The sequence below is a fragment of the Liolophura sinensis genome, chromosome 1 (genome assembly GCF_032854445.1).
Source record: "Liolophura sinensis isolate JHLJ2023 chromosome 1, CUHK_Ljap_v2, whole genome shotgun sequence".
Lineage (NCBI taxonomy): Eukaryota > Metazoa > Mollusca > Polyplacophora > Chitonida > Chitonidae > Liolophura > Liolophura sinensis.
The window spans coordinates 40,000,537-40,022,908 of record NC_088295.1 but is presented as its reverse complement, the minus strand read 5'-3'; the positions used below and the strand labels follow the sequence as shown (position 1 = coordinate 40,022,908).

The 22,372-nt window shown below is 37.8% G+C and overlaps 1 protein-coding gene across 1 annotated transcript in view; it reads left to right on the top strand.

Moving 5' to 3' along the window:
* Positions 1-22,372, top strand: part of LOC135474789 (E3 ubiquitin-protein ligase TRAF7-like) — an 89,710-nt gene that overhangs the window by 35,030 nt on the left and 32,308 nt on the right. Inside the window, 9 exon segments of the mRNA XM_064754389.1 lie at positions 541-758; positions 1,410-1,483; positions 2,394-2,442; positions 2,992-3,044; positions 3,615-3,683; positions 4,674-4,796; positions 5,515-5,532; positions 5,534-5,632; positions 8,834-8,950. Of these exon segments, the coding sequence (XP_064610459.1) occupies positions 541-758; positions 1,410-1,483; positions 2,394-2,442; positions 2,992-3,044; positions 3,615-3,683; positions 4,674-4,796; positions 5,515-5,532; positions 5,534-5,632; positions 8,834-8,950 (820 nt within the window).

Genomic DNA, 22,372 nt, shown 5'->3' with positions numbered 1-22,372 from the left:
AATGACTCGCCACATTGACTGGCCCGGGTAGCATCCGCTTCGGGAGCGGTATATCCAGTATCAGTCCTGGGTCCAGTCACACCTAAGACTTTAAAAGAGGAAGTTATAACTTCTGGCGTTCAGCATTAAGGGGATAGTACTGTGACTGATCGATCTGTTTCAGTATAGTGGCTTGGGTGGGATGGCTAACTTGCCTTCGATAAGTCATCTCAATGAAGCAGCACGAGATAAAAAACTGATATATATACATTGTTCAACCGTTGTCGGTTTTTCAGTTGATTGTATATGTTGTTATGTAATTGTGAATTACATGTACATGTATGTGTTTTGTTAAGATGCTTGTAATTCTGTACAGCTTCCTAAATAGTGTTCTTTAGATACCCTAATTCCTCAACCTTTCAGGGCAATTTGTGGACATTTTTAATTTGATTTTGGAGACAAAAATGCATTGGTTGGATTGTCCAGTTTCAGGCCTTCATAGAAAGTATGATTTTAAGTATATAATACAATATTGTATTGTATTGTTTTTCTCTGTTGTAGTTGTAATTTCCATGGAACCCGAGAGGACCTGGAAGAACATCTTAAACAATGCAAGTTCGAGAATATGAAAGAGTTCATCCAAAGGACTGAAGAAAGAGTTTCAGACCTTCAGTGTTCACTCTCACAGAAAGAACAGGAAATAGGCTTTCTACGCACAATGTTAGGCAAACTCTCAGAGAAGTTGGATAGGCTGGAGAAATTTGTTGAAATCAAAGTTGGTAAGAAAATTCATTTTTTATTGTGTATTTATTTTAAGAAATTTGTTAGTGTGGAATTATGATAATAGTGCAGTTTGTAACAATACTTCAGCAATGGTTGTTAGCTTGTGTTAACTTACCCACATGGTACTTGTGGATGTGCACATATGGCCTATGATGAATTCTCTTCTATTCTGTATTTCATGAAATCATGTGTAACAATTAATGGGTGTAGTAGTATATTAATGTATATAATTATAGGTATGTCAGTTTTGAAAACATTTTTTCTTGTCATAGTGAATAGGGACTGATGGGAAGGTTACATATTTTTTAATCCCATGAGGTGGTGCAGCAGAACTTGTTTGTTGTGATGTATCCAGTGTTTCAGTGCACTGTCATTGCACTCTCTGTAATGTGACAACATTGTAAGTTTGGAAAGGAACATCTGACAACAACAACATGGTGTCAAGAGGAGCAGCCGTCCTTAACTCAAATTCAAAAAGTCTGATAACTGATGTTGTCTACCCATGAATATGCCAGTGCTTCTGTGAAGATGTAAAGAGGAAGGTATGACAATATTAATGTGAATTTAAGTGTGGTGTATCAAGCCTAATGAAGTCTTTGTCTAATTTGATTTGGTTACATGTACAAGTATGTCTTGTATGCTTGCAGAAATCTTGGAAGAGAAACAGAACCAAGTAGTGAATGATGTTGTTGGTACAAGGAGAGAGTTGGACAACATGGCTGTAAGATTATGAGTTTACAATTTATCCCTTTATTTATAAATATAAATTGTATTCAGAAACCCCTAAAAATACCTGCTTCCAACCAGTCAATCATGACCAAGCAAACAGCTAATCGCCTGTGGTCATCTAACTGCAATGTCGCCCCAGGAACAAATGCGCAGTGACTAAGGGGAGGGGCTAACACTCCCTGTTTTGAGGCATGTATTTCTGCACCATTATAGAGTGAAAAATCGTGTGTCCTGAATCCATAAGAATACATGCTGTACTTGTTTTCTCTTTGTGTATTGGGGAGACTTAGCAGATTGGCCCATACTTTTATATGTAAAAACATTCACTGTTTTAAGAGATTTGCCTTAACACTTAGTCATAAGTGTACATTAACATGTATAAATAAACCAGTATGGAAGTGTATTAATACAGGCATATAAAGCTCCAAACATGTTACTTTCCATGCTGAATACATGTACTTACATTTTTACAGGATATCATCTTACCTTTCAAACAAACCTCAAAACATTTTGCTGAAATCAATAGAATTCCCAGAATGCAGCAAAATGAGCAGCTTGGTGTTAAAATTTTGTTGTTTGTTTATTTATTTAAGTGGTGTTTTACGCCATACTCAAGAATATTTTACTTTTATGTCGGTGGTCAGCATTATTGTTAGAGGAAGGTGATCAACAGGTGTCTGGCAGACCTTCCCATGTACGACCAAAAACCACATTGGTGAGGGGTTCCTGGGTCATCATGCTACACTCGATGCTAACCGTAGAGGCCCACAAAATTTTAGGTCAAATTATCATGAAAAATTTATTTTAACCTGATCAGGAATAAATTACACATTGATGTGCAGAGGATGTTTTTATATCTTTAATATACATGGCTTGCATCTGTTGTATTTTTTGTTTTTCAGAATGAAATTCACAAAATCAACAATTTAATAAACCAAGGAGTTGTGGGAGGTTTGTGTTTCAGTTTCAGTGCACTGCTCATCATATTACATTTAGCGAATACGTATACAAATAATAAAAATATTTTTTGCCGTTGTGAATACAATATTCCTTGGAATGAAATAATTCGAACTTCATGTTCACATTTTGTTCATTGTGTAGTGAGATATATTTTTGCCTGTAAGTTAAATGGAAAAGTACAGACGTAGTTGTCTCCCTTTTTGTCACATTGTTTTTCAGCATTGTTGTTAAGAAATTAAGGCTATGTTTTAACAAGACGAACTATCGTCTTTTTGGTTGGTATTTCATTCCATTTTTCCAACGACTGGTAGACCCGTAGCAGTATAATGGCTCGGGCGGATCAGCTTACTTGCCTTCGGTAAGGTCTCAGTGAAGAAGCACTGGATAATGGAAATCCGTCCGGCAGCCAAAGGCACATTACATGCACTCCAAGGACTCGTTCATTGTCATAACACTGAAAAATTGTTAAGTACGACATTAAACGCCAAGCACTCACTCACTGACCCATTCCATTTTTTATTTATTTATTTTTTTTTACAGCTTTTGATCCCCAACAGATTTTCAAGTGTAAGGGAACATTTGTTGGACATGGAGTGAGTACAAACATCTACCTGTAGTTATCAGATGATGGGAAAGCCTCTGTAATTAAAGATATAAACACACCTAGATATAATATGATACAGAGGATCTATTGTTATTCTTGAACTAGTGCCAAGTAGACATGGTAGACAGAAATGATTGAAATTCTTTAGCTAGTATACATGATGGAAGCTATAGCAATTCTTTAACTATTAGACATAATAAGCAGGGACTACTGAAGAGATCTGTATTTCTTTTTTTTTTTTTCCTTGAAACCCTTAGGCAGATTGTAAAAACACTGAGCAATTTGTAAAAACATTGTGCGATTTGTTAAATCACTGCAATTTGTAAAAACACTGCAATTTGTAAAAACACAGTGCAGTTTGTCAGACACCAGGGATACTAGATGAAATATGATTTGTTTGAACATTTCTATCATTTCCTCTTTCCTTCAGAGCATTGGAACTTTACTGTCATAATTTCAGTACAGCAAATAAACCATATCAGCAATGTATGTAATAAATGTTGTTAAATGGGGTAAACATTGTTTACCATGATTTATTACCCATTGGTCTTATTTTCAGGGTCCTGTGTGGTGTCTTACAGTTCTTGGGGAGTTGTTGTTTAGTGGATCTTCAGACAAAACAATTAAGGTGTGAACTGTTTTTATTTATTTCTAGCTGAAAACGTTTTATTAAACGTTGAAAATCATTTGGTATGCCAATATCCAGCTAGACTTAAATTTTACCCAAGTATCAACCCTAGATTTTTTTTTCAAAATGTATATATATCCACAGTGTTTATAATTTGTACTGAAACTTGCCTTTGTAACTGCTGTTCAACTATAATCATAAGTCTTTTGCTCTATATTCCTTCAGTATTTGATGCACCGCCTGAAAGTGAAAAATTTACATGAAAATAAAGCTATAAATAGCTTTGGTTAGAAATGTGTATATCTAACAGCCCAATGTATCAGAGTGGTACCCTGAATGACTAACAAGTGCCCTTTTCTTCATAAATTTTGTACTAAAATAGTACAACTAAGTTCTGCAGGATAATAAATTTACTATCACAGTTAGTTGAGCGGGGATAAGAAGTATTTACTTGGTGAGTGTAGACATTAATAGAGGTCAAGTCGACCGTCAAGCCCTCAACCAACCATGATCACTAATACCATTAGTAGATCAATTGGTTTGAGCATTCATGTCGAGGTCAGGAGATCAAATCCAGGACAGGCCATACCAGAGACATTAAAAATTGTACATGTTGCTGCCTCGCATTCAGCACTGACAGGATTATGCAAGTAAACTGGACTGGTTGTTCCGGTGTCAGCATAATGTGACAGGGTGGGGTGTCATGTCTGGTATCTTAAGCATGATATTTTAGTGGTGGCAGTGGGATATAAAATCCCACACATACACAATACTATTAGTCTGAACTATTTCACCTAAAGCATTCTTCAGGCATAGTTGATTTTCCTCTTATGACAGAGGTTGCTGAATCAAATCGAGGTATCATTGAATTGTCTCTGGTTTTGTCAGTTTCAGGACAGTGCAGTGGCAAACCACTCTTAGCACTAAGCTTTCCTCCTCCTGTAAGGCTGACCATTTTATATATGGCATATTCCTGTGTATGTGTTGTAGGTGTGGGACCTATCATCACGGTATCAGTGCGTGAAAACCCTGGAGGGTCACTCAGGCATTGTCCTCGCCCTCTGTGCATTCGGTAACAAGCTCTACAGTGGCTCACAAGACTGCAATATCATTGTGAGTTGTACATTTTTAAATAGGAAAATTTATACAAATCCCTTGTCTTCTGTCATAATGTTTAAATTGGCAAATATTTTGTGCATGTAAAAATGTGTTGGGTTTTTATTCATTTTGTGATGTACAGTTGGAGAAATGATTGTGTTTTTCCTTCACACTTGGATATGTTGTTGAAGTTCTGCCCCTTTAGTCTGTTCAGGTATCATGGTTGTCTCCCTTGAACTAAGCTCCAGTTGCGTGTAGATTAATTCCCTGGGTTTTATGATAGAAAGATTATTAAAATACAATAACACTTCTCCAATACATAAATTTGATGTGACTAAACAACTTATTTCACACTCAGATTACTTTGGCTTTATTTTGGGTGGCCTTAAGTCGATTTTGGTATTTTGAATAAAAGTTGTAGTACTTACTTAGTATGTAGTACTACACCATTGTATGACAAACCATACACACAATCACTTGTCTGAGCTACCTAGATTCATCCACATATAGAATGTGTAAGACCACAGACCAGTAAATGTTGCCACCAAGGCCATGAGAACTATGTGTGCTGGAGAATCCTTAGGAATTCACTGTCCAGGTGTTTGAAGTTGTTTGAAATTTCATGAGTGCTGCATTCAAATGTTTCACCATATTCCAAGACTCCCTGGGTTTTGCCTTAAGTGTAGCCCTTCATATTGTCTTATGTCTTCCTGTTTCATTATTGTGTTGCCAGGTCTGGGATATTGTGAACTTTTGAGCAAGAGAAAGTGATAGAGGCCCATGGCAACCCTGTTTGTACCCTGGCTGCAGCTAGAGGCATGCTCTTCAGCGGTAGTCTCAAGGTCATAAAGGTGAGGTATGAAAGGGTGGTAGCCACTTTGTCAACAAGACCAACTCGTAACATAAGCTCTTACATGACGAACTAAAAATTTTTATGCATTCATGATTAATGATGGGTTATACTATGGTGTACCCTTCTCCGTCTGTGTATCACTCTGGCTAGATTGTAAATTGATTCAGGCACCAAGGATTTTTGCAGAAATATACCTTTTTTTGTGATATAGCTCCTTTTTTGTTTTGTTAACACTATCAGTGCTACAGATAATTTTTTGTCAGAGGGAGTACGGTACTCCCGACTGTGAAAGAGAGGGAGTACATTACTTCCCACTTTCCAAGTATGCAGTACTGCAGAACATATATTTTTCAGCATGTCACTCTTTTGGGTCATCAGTAATACACCTGGAAAGTGTGAAGTTGATCGAGTGAAAGGGGGTGAAGAAAAGACATAAACTGATATATGCATACATGTTTACATAGGCCTTCTTCCGCAAGAGGAATGAATTTGAATGAAGTTAAATACATTTATTTTGCATCAACCTGTGTGGGATTTATTTCAGTAACTCACTGACAATTTTATTCTGTACTTTTCATTCCTTGTGCTTTGATAGCAGGGGTTGCAGTATTATTTTTTTCTATGGTAACCTGCCTGATGCAACGTAAATTTTCTTTGACCTGTCTAAACATTTCTTGACCTATGCGAGAAAAGTTGAGAAAATGGTTGTTGATATAGGCTAGAGTCAAATGTAGGGCCTACATTACAAAACAAGAATATCTTATTTTGTGCTTTAATTATTGGCAGTATGTAGTAAATCTGAAATCTTCCTGTGCATATGTTGCTAGCTGTCTTTCATGATATTTTTTATTCCATTGCATTAGCTTTTCTCTTCACGAAATCATGTTTATGTCAGGAACTGGGCCCTCGATCATAGTTTAACACTGCAGACTGACGATTCGTGGGGAATTGAAATCAGACTTTGAGGAGCGATATTATGATGATTTTGTACAATATAGAAGCAGAACTTGCAGCATAGTAACCAAAAAGACTGTTTTTAACCCTTTGCTACATCTTTTTCACGGCAAACACTTGAGAATGTCACAAAGACAAATATCATGGTAGGCATTCTTCACGGCTGTGGGTGATGGCAGAGAAGATTTTGCTGTAGCTTGGAGTGTTTGAAAACTAACATATGATGGAGAACGTCGAGCACATAGTTCGCTGTGGAGATTTACTTCAGATTTTGACAAGACTGTCTGCTTTAAATCTCGCGTGCACAATACCTTTCCAGAACTTAGACGTACACACAAATCTTTGGGCGAATACAGTACGCTCTGTTTTAGTTTTAGAAACGTATCATCTAATTTTTTAAGCGTATTTTTGTCTGTATGCCCATTATCTGTAGCACTGTGTATCATCAGAAGTGCTTTACTAATGCTTATAAAATTAAGTTGTTTATGTATCTACCATTGGCACAGAGGCCTGTTGAAAATGGATTTCAATGACAAAAACTTGATAAAGCTATGCCCGTTTTTGTGATATATTGGTTTTCATTACGTCATTAACACTATATCTACAGAACAGCTTCATTTAGGGTTTTCATTACATAATTAACACTATATCTACAGAACAGTTTCATTTAGGGCTTTTATTACATCATTGACACTATATCTACAGAACAGTTTCATTTAGGGCTTTTATTACGTCATTAACACTATATCTACAGAACAGTTTCATTTAGGGCTTTTATTACGTCATTAACACTACATCTACAGAACAGTTTCATTTAGGGCTTTTATTACATCATTGACACTATATCTACAGAACAGCTTCATTTAAGGCTTTTATGACATCATTGACACTATATCTACAGAACAGCTTCATTTAGGGCTTTTATTACGTCATTAACACTATATCTACAGAACAGTTTCATTTAGGGCTTTTATTACATCATTAACACTATATCTACAGAACAGTTTCATTTAGGGCTTTCATTACATCATTGACACTATATCTACAGAAAAGCTTCATTTAGGGCTTTCATTACATCATTGACACTATATCTACACAACAGTTTCATTTAGGGCTTTTATTACGTCATTAACACTATATCTACAGAACAGTTTCATTTAGGGCTTTCATTACATCATTGACACTATATCTACAGAAAAGCTTCATTTAGGGCTTTTAAAGGTTAGTTGGCTCTTGAAAGCTCTGGAGATCTAATGAAGAGAAACATTCTTTCGTTATACCAGTATGATGCAATGAACATGAATTGGAACTTACGTGGATGCAAAAACATCATAGAAATGACATACTCTTATGTCTCTTGCCATTCAGCCAACTTTAGAAGTCCTGAAAAGCAGTTAATGTTGCAGTGACCCCGAAATGTAGGGTTTTTGCACATAAACTGTTGAACTTTGTTTTTAAAAACCTTTTTATTGTAACAGTAAGAAAGCCCCATGCTAGACATTTGGGTACAGCATTTACATGAATCTGAAGCGGAATATTAACCACATCCTGAACTGTGGCTTCTATTTATACTTTATTATCAGCAGTATCAGCATGTTTGATCTTGGGAAAGCCCTATGTCAGGTTTCTGTCATAATTATTTTTTTTTCTTAGCCCATAGTCAGTTTTTGCAGTATTCATTAAAACTTCATACGTGGTATATCAAATAGGTGCTCTACAAAATTTTCCTTAGCCTGAATGACCTTTGACCTTCTTTGCCAGGTAAAGATCATGTTTTGGCTTTTAGATCTTGTGAACAATATCTCCTAAACTGTAAAATGTGTAAGTAGTGTGTGCTTTCCTTTAAACCTGTTAAAACCTTCCAGGGGGCCTCTTTGGCTGAGGGGTTAGCACGCCAGCACGGCGCAATGAGCCAGGAGTTTCTTGCAAATGCGATTGCTGAGAGTTCAATACTAGCTCATGCTGGCTTCCTCCCTGGCCATACGTGGGAAGGTCTGTAAGCAACCTGCAGATAGTTGTGGATTTTCTCTCGGATTGTACTTGGTTTCCTCCCACCATTGTTTTTTAAATAAATCAGAAGCTTCCATCCACTGTCAAACAATCATTCATGCTTCTTGAATTACTTGAAAATCAGTTTTGTAACACGGAAAATGGCTGGAATGTTTGTTGGTGGAGAAGTGAAATTTGGCAATGTTAATCCATGTTAATGTTCAGTATATAAAAAACATATGTTCATAATTTGTAGGTGTGGGATGCACAGACCCACATATTGAAAAGGGAGATAACAGGGTTGAATCATTGGGTGAGAGCCTTGGTTGCCAATGAAACCTACTTATTCAGTGGATCTTACCAAACCATAAAGGTGAGTTTTGTCCAATGACCAGTGTCTGTATTCCCACAGAATATTTTTGTGAAAGGAGACCTTTGGAGTGTTGTTAGGGGTTCAAGCCATTCAGGGTTGAATCCCTGTTGTATCTGTTTGAATTATTATTTTTATTCTCACCAATTCTGTGATACATTTTGTGAGAAAACAACTAATGGCGCATTCCTGAAACTTCTGTATGTTTTAGGAAAGGGTCTGAAGTTGTGCTTTTTAGCTTTTCGGAAACATTCGGTCAGGTGACTTGGTGGCCATATTGGATTTTGTGTTAAACGTAAAAAATGCTTCTTATCCAAAACAGCTGATGTAATTGAGCTGAAATTTGCAGCAACTGCAGTTGCACAAAGCCTAGGCACTTTCAGGGTGATAATGTGTACTTTCTACGTTGAAAGTTGTAGAATCTAGATATTGGTTGAAATTATCCAGTGACCAAGAAATTTGTTTTTTGCTAAAGCACTGCAGCTTTGCTAGAGCACGCTGCTTTGGGAACAGGTTCCCGAGTGCGTCATAGACAGCCTCGCGCTATAATGAAATGACCTTGGTATCCAGTATATACGGCTAAGGTATGTAGGGCCACAGCCTATCTTACAGGTCAGGATTTTGACATTGAACGAAGTTTTATCAGTGCAAAATGTGTTTTGTCAAATGCTTTCTTATTGTTAGTTTACTGTAAACGCATGAGATTTTTTGTTACCTAAGTATTCAAGTATTTCAGCACAGCTTTATATCGCGTCATCACAGGCCTGAGCTCAACTACAGAACTTGGTGCATGTTAAACATTTCTACAAGCTGAATCCAAGTTATGTAGTGTCATCAATACAAGTTATATAGTGTCATCAACTTTATTTTTGAATAAAAAAAAACAGTTACAATACATTTGGTATCCAATTTGTCCAGGTGTGTTTGTGTCAAAGGTAACTCCTGGAACTTGGATGCCTCAGATTCAAAATGGCCTACTCAGATGACTAGCTGTCAATCATATCACATGACCGCGTTATAAATACTGAACAAAAAAAAAAAAAATAATGTTCATCACTTTAATGTAATGTATCATGCTAAATAAACATTATTACATGAAGGAAAGAGGGAAAAAGCCATTCTCAAACGTTTGAGTGAGTTCATCTCAACTCTCACATGTCAGCATGCTGGTAAGCCAAACCTCACTCCCTGTATTTTCACACCTCGCTTTACAGCCATTCAGTAATTGAATCAAAGTCATCAGCATTTACAGAAAGAATACAAATAGTAATCCCTTTATGAGATGCTCAGTTGGTTAGCGCGCTAGCGCAGCGTAATGACCCAGGAGCCTCTCACCAATGTGGTTGCTGTGAGTTTAAGTCCAGCTCATGCTGGTTACCTCTCTGCTTGTACATGGGAAGGTCTACCATAATGCTGGCCGCCATTGTATTTTTCAAAATTGAGAAACTTCTACAGCTGAAAAGGCTGAACAGAAATGCGCGAGACTGAAATATGTGGTAGACCCTGAGATGAATTTTGACGAGTAAAAAGTTGGGTGACCTAAGTCGCATAATCTGGCGGCCATTTAGGGTTGATGTGAAAACATTTGACACCCATTTTCTTCAAAACCCACTGTCCAATTGACTTGAAATTTAGCACAGATAATAAGTGTTCCCTGGATGCTGTATGAGCAGAAAACGGATGCAATGAGAATGCAGATTTGGGTTTAACTGATACATCTTATGTGACGTCATGTGAAAATAAAAAATTGGAATTTGAAGATTCTTAGCATATTGCTGGGCACAGTTTGACTTCATGATTACGAATCTGGCCTTAACTTTGTCCTGCGATGTATAATTTTGTCGTAATTGTGATCGAAGTGCAAAAAATTGGAATTTCCTTTTTCCTCTTCATAGGGCACATGACAGAAAACTGTTAAAGCTGTAAAACCAACAATTGCTGTGTATAAAGGGCTATACGTTTACTTTATGTATTTTAAAAATCGTTAACCTGTCTCAAAAAACACATGACATGCACGCTTTTGAATAATGTCCAAAGATAGATTTACTGCATTTGGCACACACACACACACACATATATATATATGCTATATTGTGTACACACAGTGTATGATGCCTACAAAGAATATATGCTTTGTAATTAAGTTGGTTATATAACAATGCATAAAAACACAATTCAGTTAACAGGAAGTGACGCTGCATAGGCTGACTTGAACCTTGGAATGTCTGCTTTAATAGCTATACATCTCTGCTTTAACATCTATATTTAGGGATCCCGTTCTTCTCGAACGGGATACCTATTGTAATCGTTCTGTTTTTTCTTCTTCTTATTATTATTTTTTTTCACTGACTTTGTTAGCAGGTGAACTCCAATACCATTCAACATACAAGTCTCAAATTTTGCTTATATTATCTGGCGGTGATTTTCTCGAGACAAATTCTCCATTTTTTTTCTATGTCACGTGGTTCGGCCGCCATATTGAATTTTGTGTAGAACCTTTAAAAATCTTCTCCTCAAGAACCACTGAACCGATTGTTTTCAAATTTTACACGCAGCTAAAAGGTCACGAGTTACAAAAAGTTTGCAAAAATGGTCGACTTCCGGTCAAAACTCTGGAAGCTCGCCATTGGTTGAAGTTTTGATGTCACAAAAAGTTCTGAAATTTCAATTGTTCTGTATTCTGATGTATCTTGAGCTGCTGATTCCGAATCTGCTTTTATTTTTTGCATATCTGTGTAACTTTTTGAGATACATGCAAAAAACTGACAAAAAATTACGTAAATTTAATGCGCTGTAACTCAAGAACTATGGGAGGTAGAAACATGCAACTTGCACCAAAGTGTAGCCCAAGACATGCTCTTTCTAGCATTTGCCAACAGATTTGAGCTACAATCAATAGTTTTCTCGCTAGAAGCGTTTAAATGACAACACCGTTTTTTGTTTAGAAAAAGATGGGAATCCTATTAACATGGAGTTAGATGGGGACTGGACTGGGTTTATAGTATTTGACCTGATGCTTTTGGCTACACTGACCGTGATCTCCTCAAACAGTTATACAATGACATTCAGCTATACAATGACATTCAGCTATACAGTGCTCTGTTAGATGGCGTAGAATTCTAACTACAACAGCAAACGACGTGGACATGTAAAAGTTAGCTTCGTTTTGCGCAGACCTTTTCTTCTTTACTGTACGCTAACCAGGCCAGGGTGATTGACAGATATCGACATATATACAGTGCTCTGTTAGATGGCGTAGAATTCTAACTACAACGGCAAATGACGTGGACATGTAAAAGTTAGCTTCGTTTTGCGCAGACCTTTACTGTACGCTAACCAGGCCAGGGTGATTGACAGATATCGACATGTGCTGTGGTCCAGGTTTTGACTTTCTGACAACGGCAGAGGTATCAGTAGAGCATTGAGTCTGTGCATGGCAGGTCGTGGATTGAGACGTGAAAGTACAAACTTGCTGTTACACGGGCCGTGTTTTTGCGTTATTTCTTACACAAAGCGGGCCAAGCCTGCCAAGAAATGGCCGTTTTTCACTGGGCATAGTGTAGCATCATAAAGCTCGCCGATCTTTTCGCGGGAATGCAAATGACTGGCTGACTGCCTCAGTGACAAACGGTCTAAGGTCGCGTGGAAACTTTGAAAGCCGTGTAGCTGGTTATGTGTTGATTTTCGACCAATAACTTATGCTTTGACATGAAAGATATAAAGGTAAAGAAAATGTATATGTAAATTTGAAGTGAGAATTGCGACTGCCTTGGGGACTTTGTGGCATTTATTATAGTGTGGATGGTAGGGGAGATGCTGGCGAAATTTTCTCCGACTTGACCTAAGTACACAAGGATTTAAACGCTAACCGTCTCCTGGCTGTGTGGTGTGACGCCGATGTGTCTGGGGCAGTCGAGCAGCGAAGATGATCGATGTCAAGAATAGGACATCAGGCAGATCGCGCCGGATTTGCTTTTTTTTTTTTTTTTCTTCTTCTTTCTTACTTTTCTCTTACTGCTCATGCCTGTCAGTCATGTCAGAGTTCGATCCCAGCTTAGCCAATTTGTCAGGTGATGAAAATGTTGTGAATTTCAAGGTTTTAAGTAGGCTGCTAGGCGTAGTTGGATGTACTGATGACAAATTTGGTGGTTTTTCCTTTCTCCGACGTACGTTTTTGTCGCCAATTGCCATGAAAGTGCGAAAGAGTGCAATTTTCGGCCATGTTTGGAGGTCACGTAACACAAAACCGCTGCAGCTGTGGTGCTGAAAATGACTGAGTCCAAAGGGCCATATGTGTACTGTAGGCATGCGGAAAATCATTGAAGTGTGTTAATAAATGTGGGAGTTGCAGTGCTTCAAATAGTCCAAAGGCCGATTTGCTATATTTGGCACTTTGACGTCCTCATGTTATATGATGCATTTTAAAAGCATTTGCGACTAGGATGAAGGCACGAACATTGTAAGCATGCTGCCCGACGTAGTTTGACGTCCTGATCATGAATCTGGACTTATTTCTTTCCGGCGATGTATAGTTTTGCCGCAAATTGTGATGAAAAAGCAAAAAAGCGCAATTTTTTACCATATTTGGAGGTCTGTTGCGAGAAAACCCTAACAGGTGTAAAGCTGAAAATCACTGAGTGCAAAGCGCTACAAATGTACTGTCTGTGTACAAAAGTATGGCTGCCTATCCCCGTTGTCAAGAGGGAGGAGGGGGCCAGCTAGTCTGTGCATGGCAGGTCGTGGATTGATACGTGGAAGTATAAACTTGCTGTTACAAGGGCTGTGTATTATTTGGTGGGGAAAACATCATCAATCCGATCCGGGATCACGACCTAGGATCTGCTGTTCACAGATCAATTCTAGTTTTTCTTGTTCTCTTTATTTTATGGCATAACCTATAATAGGAACAAACCCAATTACTTCCTTGGAGCTTACTCTTCCATTTGAATGGCACATTTTTAGAATTATGCTGTTTGCAGGTGGTTTCAAAGCGAAAGTGGCACAAGGAAGTTAAAGAGCTACTTTCATCACAGATTTTAATTTTGTAAATTGATTTGGAAAGTGCAGGATAAACGTTTTTAAGCCATTTTGATGAAATTTAAAAATCCATGAATGAAATGTATACAGGTAGGCCTATAACAGACGTCTTCGGCATTCTCTGTCAAACAGGCATAGTTAGGGATTAATATTTCCAAATTGTCTTTACTTTCTCTGATTAGTGCCAACATTTGGTGTACGAATAATATGTTTTTTTTAGAGGTTTTCTTTTCATCATTAAATACCGTTTATTTAAGGTTTCTACAGGTTTCTTTTAAATAAACTTTTTCTTATTTATTTTCCATGAGAAAATGTGATTTTGTTTAGCTGAACCTTCTCAGTTCTGTATTTATTTTTTGCCCAATATGAGAGGCAATCACATTGCATTAGGCTTCCTTAAAGTGGGGTTGTTTATTTGACAACATAGTAGAAATGCATAAAAACATCTTCAGTAGATTTTTTGCCTTACTCTTTCTCCCCAACTGAATGAGCTTCTAAATTCTGTGCGAATGGAATTTCTTGTGATTCTCCTTTTTTGAAATTTTACGCCTAACTGTGTACGTGACACAACTAGTTATTACCAGTGACTGACCAAGCGGGTCTAATATGTGCACTGCTACAGACAGCGACATCTGTGATATTACCTTCACATATATAGATTAACAGTGTTGTAACCCTGCTGTGTTAAACACTACTTCTTGTAATAGAGAAAGTATTGCGCCTGTAAGTAAAGTACTATTACGAGAGCTTTCTCCGTCTTAAACGATAGCCACTAACAATTTTCATGTGCCTGAGTGACTTTCTACACTACTTAAATGATAGGGTGAAGTAAACATTTGACATAAATTGTCCTATTTTATGCTGTGAATGTGGACTACATATGCCCGCAAGGCTGAAAATGTAACACGTTCGTGAATTTATAACCTGTTGCTTCAGACATGCTTTATACATTTGGGCCCAGTTAAATTGTTTCTTTGATCTTTGAACACATGCGCTAATTGAACAGCAATTCGGTAGAAGCCTACTGAAGTATGCAGTAGATCATTTTCTGATGTCAAATTTTAACGGAAATTGGACCAGACACAATCCTGTAACAACCCGAGAAGCGTCTTTACTTTGTTTTAGAAAGGTTATAGGTCTGTGAGTTCAGTTTTCTCACATTTTGTATAGTTGTTTATGTCATTAAAACTCAATTTTAATGTATTAAACTCAATTTTATGAACCATATATTGGTTTGTAAACTTGACACATGTATGAATCCCTGATATTCCACCTAAACATGTTTTTTTTTCTTTTTTTTTTTTTGTACTTTATGTTTCCCAGAAAATGATCTACTGCATACTTCGGTAGGCGAGGCCCCACTTCCTGTAGTTCGTGCCTCAAAAACTGACCTTGTGTTACATGAAAGCTGCTGTCGTGTGACAGGGGAGGTAAAACTTGGCTTAAAAGAGTAAATTTTTACAAGGAAAATGTGTTTTATAGGTTAATACAGTCAATTCCTTACAGCCACCTCATATAAACAGCCAAAAGCCCTTAGCATCCACTATCTGCCTCAGTCGATCAATTTTCCATGGTGAATGACCTATAATATGTGGGCACTTGTCCATCCTGGCCAGCAGCCACTCTAATTGGTGACAAGTCCAATATCAACCAGGTCTGAGTGGATTTTCAGCAGTAAGGATCAGTGTGCATTTGAAGATTTCAAAATGGCAGTCTCAAACTGCGCAGCGTTATTTATGGTGATTGATAGTTTGTAGTCTTGTAATATACCACTTTGTTATGACCAATGAAGTTTGCAGTTTACTGGTTAAGGGTAGTAAATTCTATTGTTTTAATGCCCATTTTGTTAGTGTCAGGATACCAAATCAGTGGCATTAGCCACATGCACAGGTCATCTAAGATGTGAAATATCATCTGATCTTACATCCATGCCTGGTTTGTTTGACAAATATTGTAGCTTGCTTGAGCATTATCTTTGTAGGCAACATGAGTTGTGTCTTCATTTTGTTTCGCCAGAATATGACCAATCACGAACACATGGTGTTGTATGTGTTATTGTTTTACAGGTAATGCAGCCCTCATAAATTGGCGTGTAGGATCGTTCAGTTCGCGCAGTGGTCAGGCAAATTATAAAACGGGCGAATGATTTCTTGTTCATGCAAAATGGCATATAATAAAGAAACACTGAAGTAAAAATAATATGGTAATTTATCATGCCTGCATCAATTTTGTGGGTGATAAAACTTTGTTTGGTGAGAAAATTGACAGCATTTGAATTTGAAGCAGTGGTTGAAATAAGCACTGGCCCTTTGGCCGGGGGATAGTGTAATATTTGCTGGGCTGGCAAGCGTTGAGGTGACAAAATTAGGAAGTGTTGGATAAAAAAAGTAGAAGTTAATTTGTCTTTAATCAGTCTTCTATATGCCGGTAAAAGTGAAAAAAAGCTTCTAACAAATTGTCGGAAATTTCCCGTGTCTACAAGAACTCAAGGGCTGTTTGACACCTGTGGTAGTGATAGCGGTTTCTGACTGACTGCAGAGTATATTTAAAACCAAGACAATCCAAAACTAATGAGAAGAATGCAACATAGAACTCTGAACAGGGGTGCGTGAGTACCTTGTGTGAAAATGTTTTAGTAGTAGAGATGAAAAAAATGGAAACGGCGGCGGAAGAAACTTGATCACATTGACAGTTGAGTTTTAGAACTAGAGCAAAGATTTTATTGTGACATACTACTAATGATAAATGCCACAGCGATATGGCAAATCTATTACAGATGCTGGCATCTTCAGTCTTCTGTAGCTGAAAGCTTCAGTTTGGTCTATGCAAGTTCACAGCTGATTTTTTGACTACACTATACTTGAGTACGTAAACTTCTTAAAAGTGATTTCCGTGGTCATAAATAACCAGTCACATAACCAGTCACATGTAATTCTTTGAACAAACATAATTGAATTATTGCCATCCACCTTGCACATAACGTAACTGTTGTCAACCACTCGGTGGAGTACAAATGGTGCTCACTGTACTGGGAGTGTCCAGTGTAAGATAAAATTTGCTCACTAAATGTAAATGTACTAGAATTCGATAATCCATCATTTTTATGAAACTTGTTTTAGTGTAGCCGATTTGCATAATCCATGTGTTAGGCAAAAATCGCTTGTTTAATTGAACTAAAGGTTTTGCAAGGTAAATTTCACGTAACCTTTTTTGTGGTTAAGCAGTGGGCTGGTAATGACAAACATGATTGAATAAATTTTCATACAGCTCTTCATTTTCTCACTTTGACACATGTCAAAACTGGTGGAGGACTTTCCAGGGCTTGAAACCGTTAGGGTTGGAAAGTCCTCCAGTCACATGTGCGCTGCCCCGAAACCCTCATTGTAAGCTCATTTACACTGGTAGGTCTGTATGCCAATTGTCACTGTGCTGTTTAATGTTTTTGAGTTGTTACATTACCTCATTTGTTATGTTTCGGATAAATGTATGAGAGCATAAACATTAGTACTTTAAGACTTAATTATATCTGATATTCTATCACCCTTCAATTCTTTTTATTACATACAGGTCACATCTTGGCTCTGTGCCAAGTGCACGTTATCTGAGTCTTCAGATACCCCCATCACCAGATAGAAGCGTTTGACTTCTGGACGGGTGTATTGTAGTTTTGTGGGTGGATAGAGGTTTTTGTTTACATAAATAAAGCAGACGACAAATATAAGCAAGGAAAAAAATGGCGATTTTTTCTGTCGGAGCGAACGTTTATGTTAAAGGAGAAAAGTATCAGGTTACAGATAATTTAAAGCACATAGGGACGTTTGAATGCTACACATATAAGTGATAATAAATGTTTGACGAAAAGTTTTTTTTTTTTTTTTTTTTTCCTTTTTTTTACATACGGACCTGATAATTCTTCCTGCAAGTCTTTCCTTCAGCGGCCTCTCCTAAACGTCCCAGTTGACCACAAACCATGGTATGGCAATCAACCAATGGGCCTAAAAGATCAGATCCATGATGTCTGATATTTCCCGCGATGCAAAACTTAGCCGCCGGTACACGAATCACTGCGTCCGGGCTACGACAGCCACAGTTCTTGCTGATGCCGGGGTTTCTGTGATGGACGTTATGTCTGTGACAGGCCACCGCAATGAATCTATTGTATGGAGTTATGTCACCAAACCGTCCGTTTCATAACGCCGTGAAATCAGCAATATCCTGCATGCTTCAAGTGTGTTATAAGAAAATGCTGGAAGTGAAAAAGCCGTTGAAAATACTCCCATGTCGGTCATGCCACTCCAGTGCAAATGCCCGGTGCTGTAGTGTTACACGTAACAGTAGCAATACCATCCAAATTGCAAAATCCCAGTTTTCAGTCACGCCTCAGTGTTTTGGTTCAGTCTATTTACCCATGTTTTTCTCTCCACAAATGCTATTGTCTGACTTCCGCTAATATATTGCCGTTGACCAGAGTTTGGGAAAACTTTTGACCTGCCTGAACTCTCGCTTCCAGCAATGAGCGACCTCCCCGGCTCACTGTCAGTATGGTCGCTGTTTGACACCGTGCCTGTCTCACCGAAGCCTACCCTGACAACAGCATCTTCGCTGAAGGCAGGACAATATGAAAGCAACCCTGCGGATGTTTTATTTTATAGTTCTGTATTGTATAGTCGGATTTGTTTTCGAGAAACAAACATATTCTTTTTATTATTCTATCCTAGTTGTGAAGCACGTCCGCAATATTTAGCATCGCATTTTAACACCCCCTGTAAATTACATCATGGTTTCGTCCAGAATTAGGTCACGCCCCTTTAAAATGTTTGGTTGGATGAAAACAACGTTTTGGGGAAAGTGGGGGCGTTTTTAGCAGTTAATCTGTACCGCAATGTTGTTTTTGTTATAATTACGAAAACATTTTGCTTCATCCAAGGTAATAGAATAGAAATAATGTTCGCGTCAGGGTAGTCTAACGGTAGTTTTACATCAAATCGATGTAGAAGAGTTTACAGATTTTAGGTCGAAGGCCACACCGAAGCCTGAGACCTGCATACATAAGCGCTTGGGACATGATGCAACAGTCGAATCAAGTTGAGTGGGTCTTAAGTTCCCGTGTATGTCAAGCTTAAGAGCATTGAGTGAGATATGCATATTTAAGATGGCACTGGTGAATCATTTTCTTGATAAGTTAGACCAGGGGAAATAGGCCGTGACCTTTGCAATGTGATGTTTCATAAACACTGTGCAAGCCATGGTTATTCAACGTGATTATATGCCAGAGGCTCTCTGATATCAAATGACATTATTGCCCCTAACCCCGGCCTCAGAAACCATAAGCTTTAGATTGCCTGCCAACAAGAATGACAGTAGTCCCAAAACTTGCAGGTAGTCTTCATCATCATGATATAAAACTGGAAAGTAAAATTAATAGATGTCTGTGCAATATTAATTAAGCTGTCTTCTTCTGCCAATAATATGACAGATTCACTCTGCAGGTGAAAGTTATTAAAGGTTCGTGACACTGTTTACACTGGGCACCATGTTTTCACCCACCAAAGATGCTGATTCCCATCATGGGCGTGAATTCTTATCGAGTACAACATCAAGTCATCCATAGATCTGACTGTCTTAATAGTTGTAGTGAAACATTCTTGAAATTCAAAAAGAGGAATAATGTCTGAGACTGAGTTATTGGCTCACTGTGTTGCTATGCTCTACCGAGTGAAGGCAGTTAGGCCAATTATCTTGGGTTGTCAGTAGTGCTCATAGTGCTGTTTGCATTGTCTATAAATTAAGTTTGAGGTAGTTGAAGACCACTCATCTTCTGTCCGAGTCAATCGTGGGTCAAGTCAGACCTTAAAAGAGGAAGTTATGACTTCCTCACTTGGTGTCCAGCAAGAAGGGGATAGTGCAACGACTTGTTGACCCGTAACAGTATAGTGGCTCGGGCAGGGGGGCCTACTGAAGCAACACTAGATAAAATAGCTGTGGAAATCCGTCCTGCAACAAGGAGGCACATTACATGCACTCAAGGATTCCTTCGTGGTCATATGACTGAAAAATTGTTAAGTACATCAATAAACCTCAAGCACTCACTTACGAAATCATCATCTACCAGTATGGTGTGCATATCTGTATGTCACAGATGAGAAAGTTGTCAGTAACTTGCCAAAAGTCAGTAATTTACTACTATGCTCTGTATTTCAAAAGGGACTTTAACCCGTCGTAGACTTTGGTCCGTCTTAATTCATAAAATATATTTTCGGATATTGTTATACCATGTTCAGTGGGCTTTTTGCCAATTGCATAACCCATTTTAAAATTTTAGTCCACCTGTTAAAGAACATCAGAACTGCATGTCATACCCCTGGCAGCGACATCCAAACAGTTAAAGCAAATAATATGGATATTTTTACTGTACTGATCTAGCTTTGAATTGGAAATGACAATCTCTAACATTCAGAGAAGGGGATACCCAAAGGTCGTTTCAGTATTAAGTGCATATTTTAAATATTTCAAGTTACTTAATGATTTTGAATTCTGTCTTAACATTGGATGTTTTATTCCCAGGGCCTACGGGTATGAAGCCTTCTTAACGTTATGTGCACGTAATTACCACGGCAACTAGCAGTGTAGGCATTACTTCGCCAGGGCTGTTACATGCTCGTAATGTTAAGTGTGCCTCGTACAAGTGTGTCCTGGTCTACAAAGAATAATATGGTAAGGATGAGATTCAGTGTTAAGGTAAAAGCAGTATCTCAAACAGATGGTCTCAAATTACAGTAAATTACAAAAGTAATGTCTGTATTTTGTGCGAATTAATCAATGTAAAGGTAAATCTTTGGGGCACATGATCTAGCTGGTTGAAAAAATGAATGCGTACATCTATAAAATGGCATTGTCTTGAGGATGTTCCATCATTATTGAAGCATGGACAATTGAGAGAGCAGCGTATTTGACTTTATCTGAGCTGTCTGCTTGAGTCAACTTGAATAGGATGCTACCCACCTAGTGTGAGGGAGCGTATCAGTGGATATTAGCTGGAGCTCGACCCTCCAAGGATTTGCTTCTGGTGTTAAAGTCAGGACCTTGACCAGTTAGGTCAGTAATTTGAAATCAGCTGGTTGAAAGATGTAGGGATTTCTGCTGTCCCTCAGTCCTGCTGTAAGTCTGGCATTCCTCGTCGTTCAGTGATTCTCTTGGGCCTGTACTTGATCCCCTCATCTTTTTCAGGCTGTGTATAACCACCTGTTGGCCTCTACGATTTGCGCTATAAATGAAATGTCGGCCACAGAGTTCAGTTCATTTTGGTAAATTTCAGAGAAAAGAGCCCTTCATTTCCTTAGTTTGCCATTGGCTGTCAATCAGAAACACCAATCATATGTTACATTACCGGCAGTATTTCCGGACTAAGTGTAGGTGTACAGCTCTGGAAGTCTGATAAAGGGCCTGGGGCAGGGGAGCAAATTCCTGTGATTTAGACATGATATACATATATTTTGTAAGGCCAAAGTATTAAACTCTGATACCCAGTGATATTATTGCATATCACGAGGCTCTGAGATTATTTGAATTTATTTGAGATTATTAGTTTGAGTAAAACTAAAAATTGTACTAAAACCACATGAGAATCTGGTTACAGTGAATGTTTGAGGATCTGTACTCCATCAGGCAAATGACAAATTAACAGTGGTGAAATACCAAAAAAAAAACAAATATGAAATTTATGAATAGAACAAAAATATATTAAACTTGTATAGTGTATGTCTAATTTTCCAGAATTTGAAGCCATTACATGTACTTTGATATAAGAATTCTTCATTTAAATCAGTCTTCAGAGAATGAGTAATATAAACATGCAGCCATCATACCTTTATACCTTGTTTAATGTGTATTTATAGGATGTATGAACAGGTACCTGCACTATAAAACAAAGAGTATGGTTTTTAGGAAAATGCAGGAGATTTTTAATAAAAAAAAAAATTTGAGATTTTTTTTCATTTTTGACGCACATATATTTTATATTTCTTAATAACATCTCTATTTTATGCACACTGTCCGTCAGTGGGCCATAATATTGGGAAATAATCTCACTGATACACATACTGGGAATGCAGAACTAGCTTTACTTGCGCCCCAAATCCAGGTTTTCTTCCCAGTTGTTGTTTTAACGGCTGTCACTGTTGACGTCACAAGAGTAGGATACCATCACACCCTTAGGAAAACTGGGTAGTATAAAGCCATTTTTACACCCCAATAAGAAAGCAGAGAATTTTTTTTTTTATACTGTCATATGTAAGGCCACATTCTAAACTCTGTATTAAGAAATAAAGACCAAGTATTTGATGTATTATAAGTGGCATAAGCTCTCCATCTACTGCAATCAGTGGGATT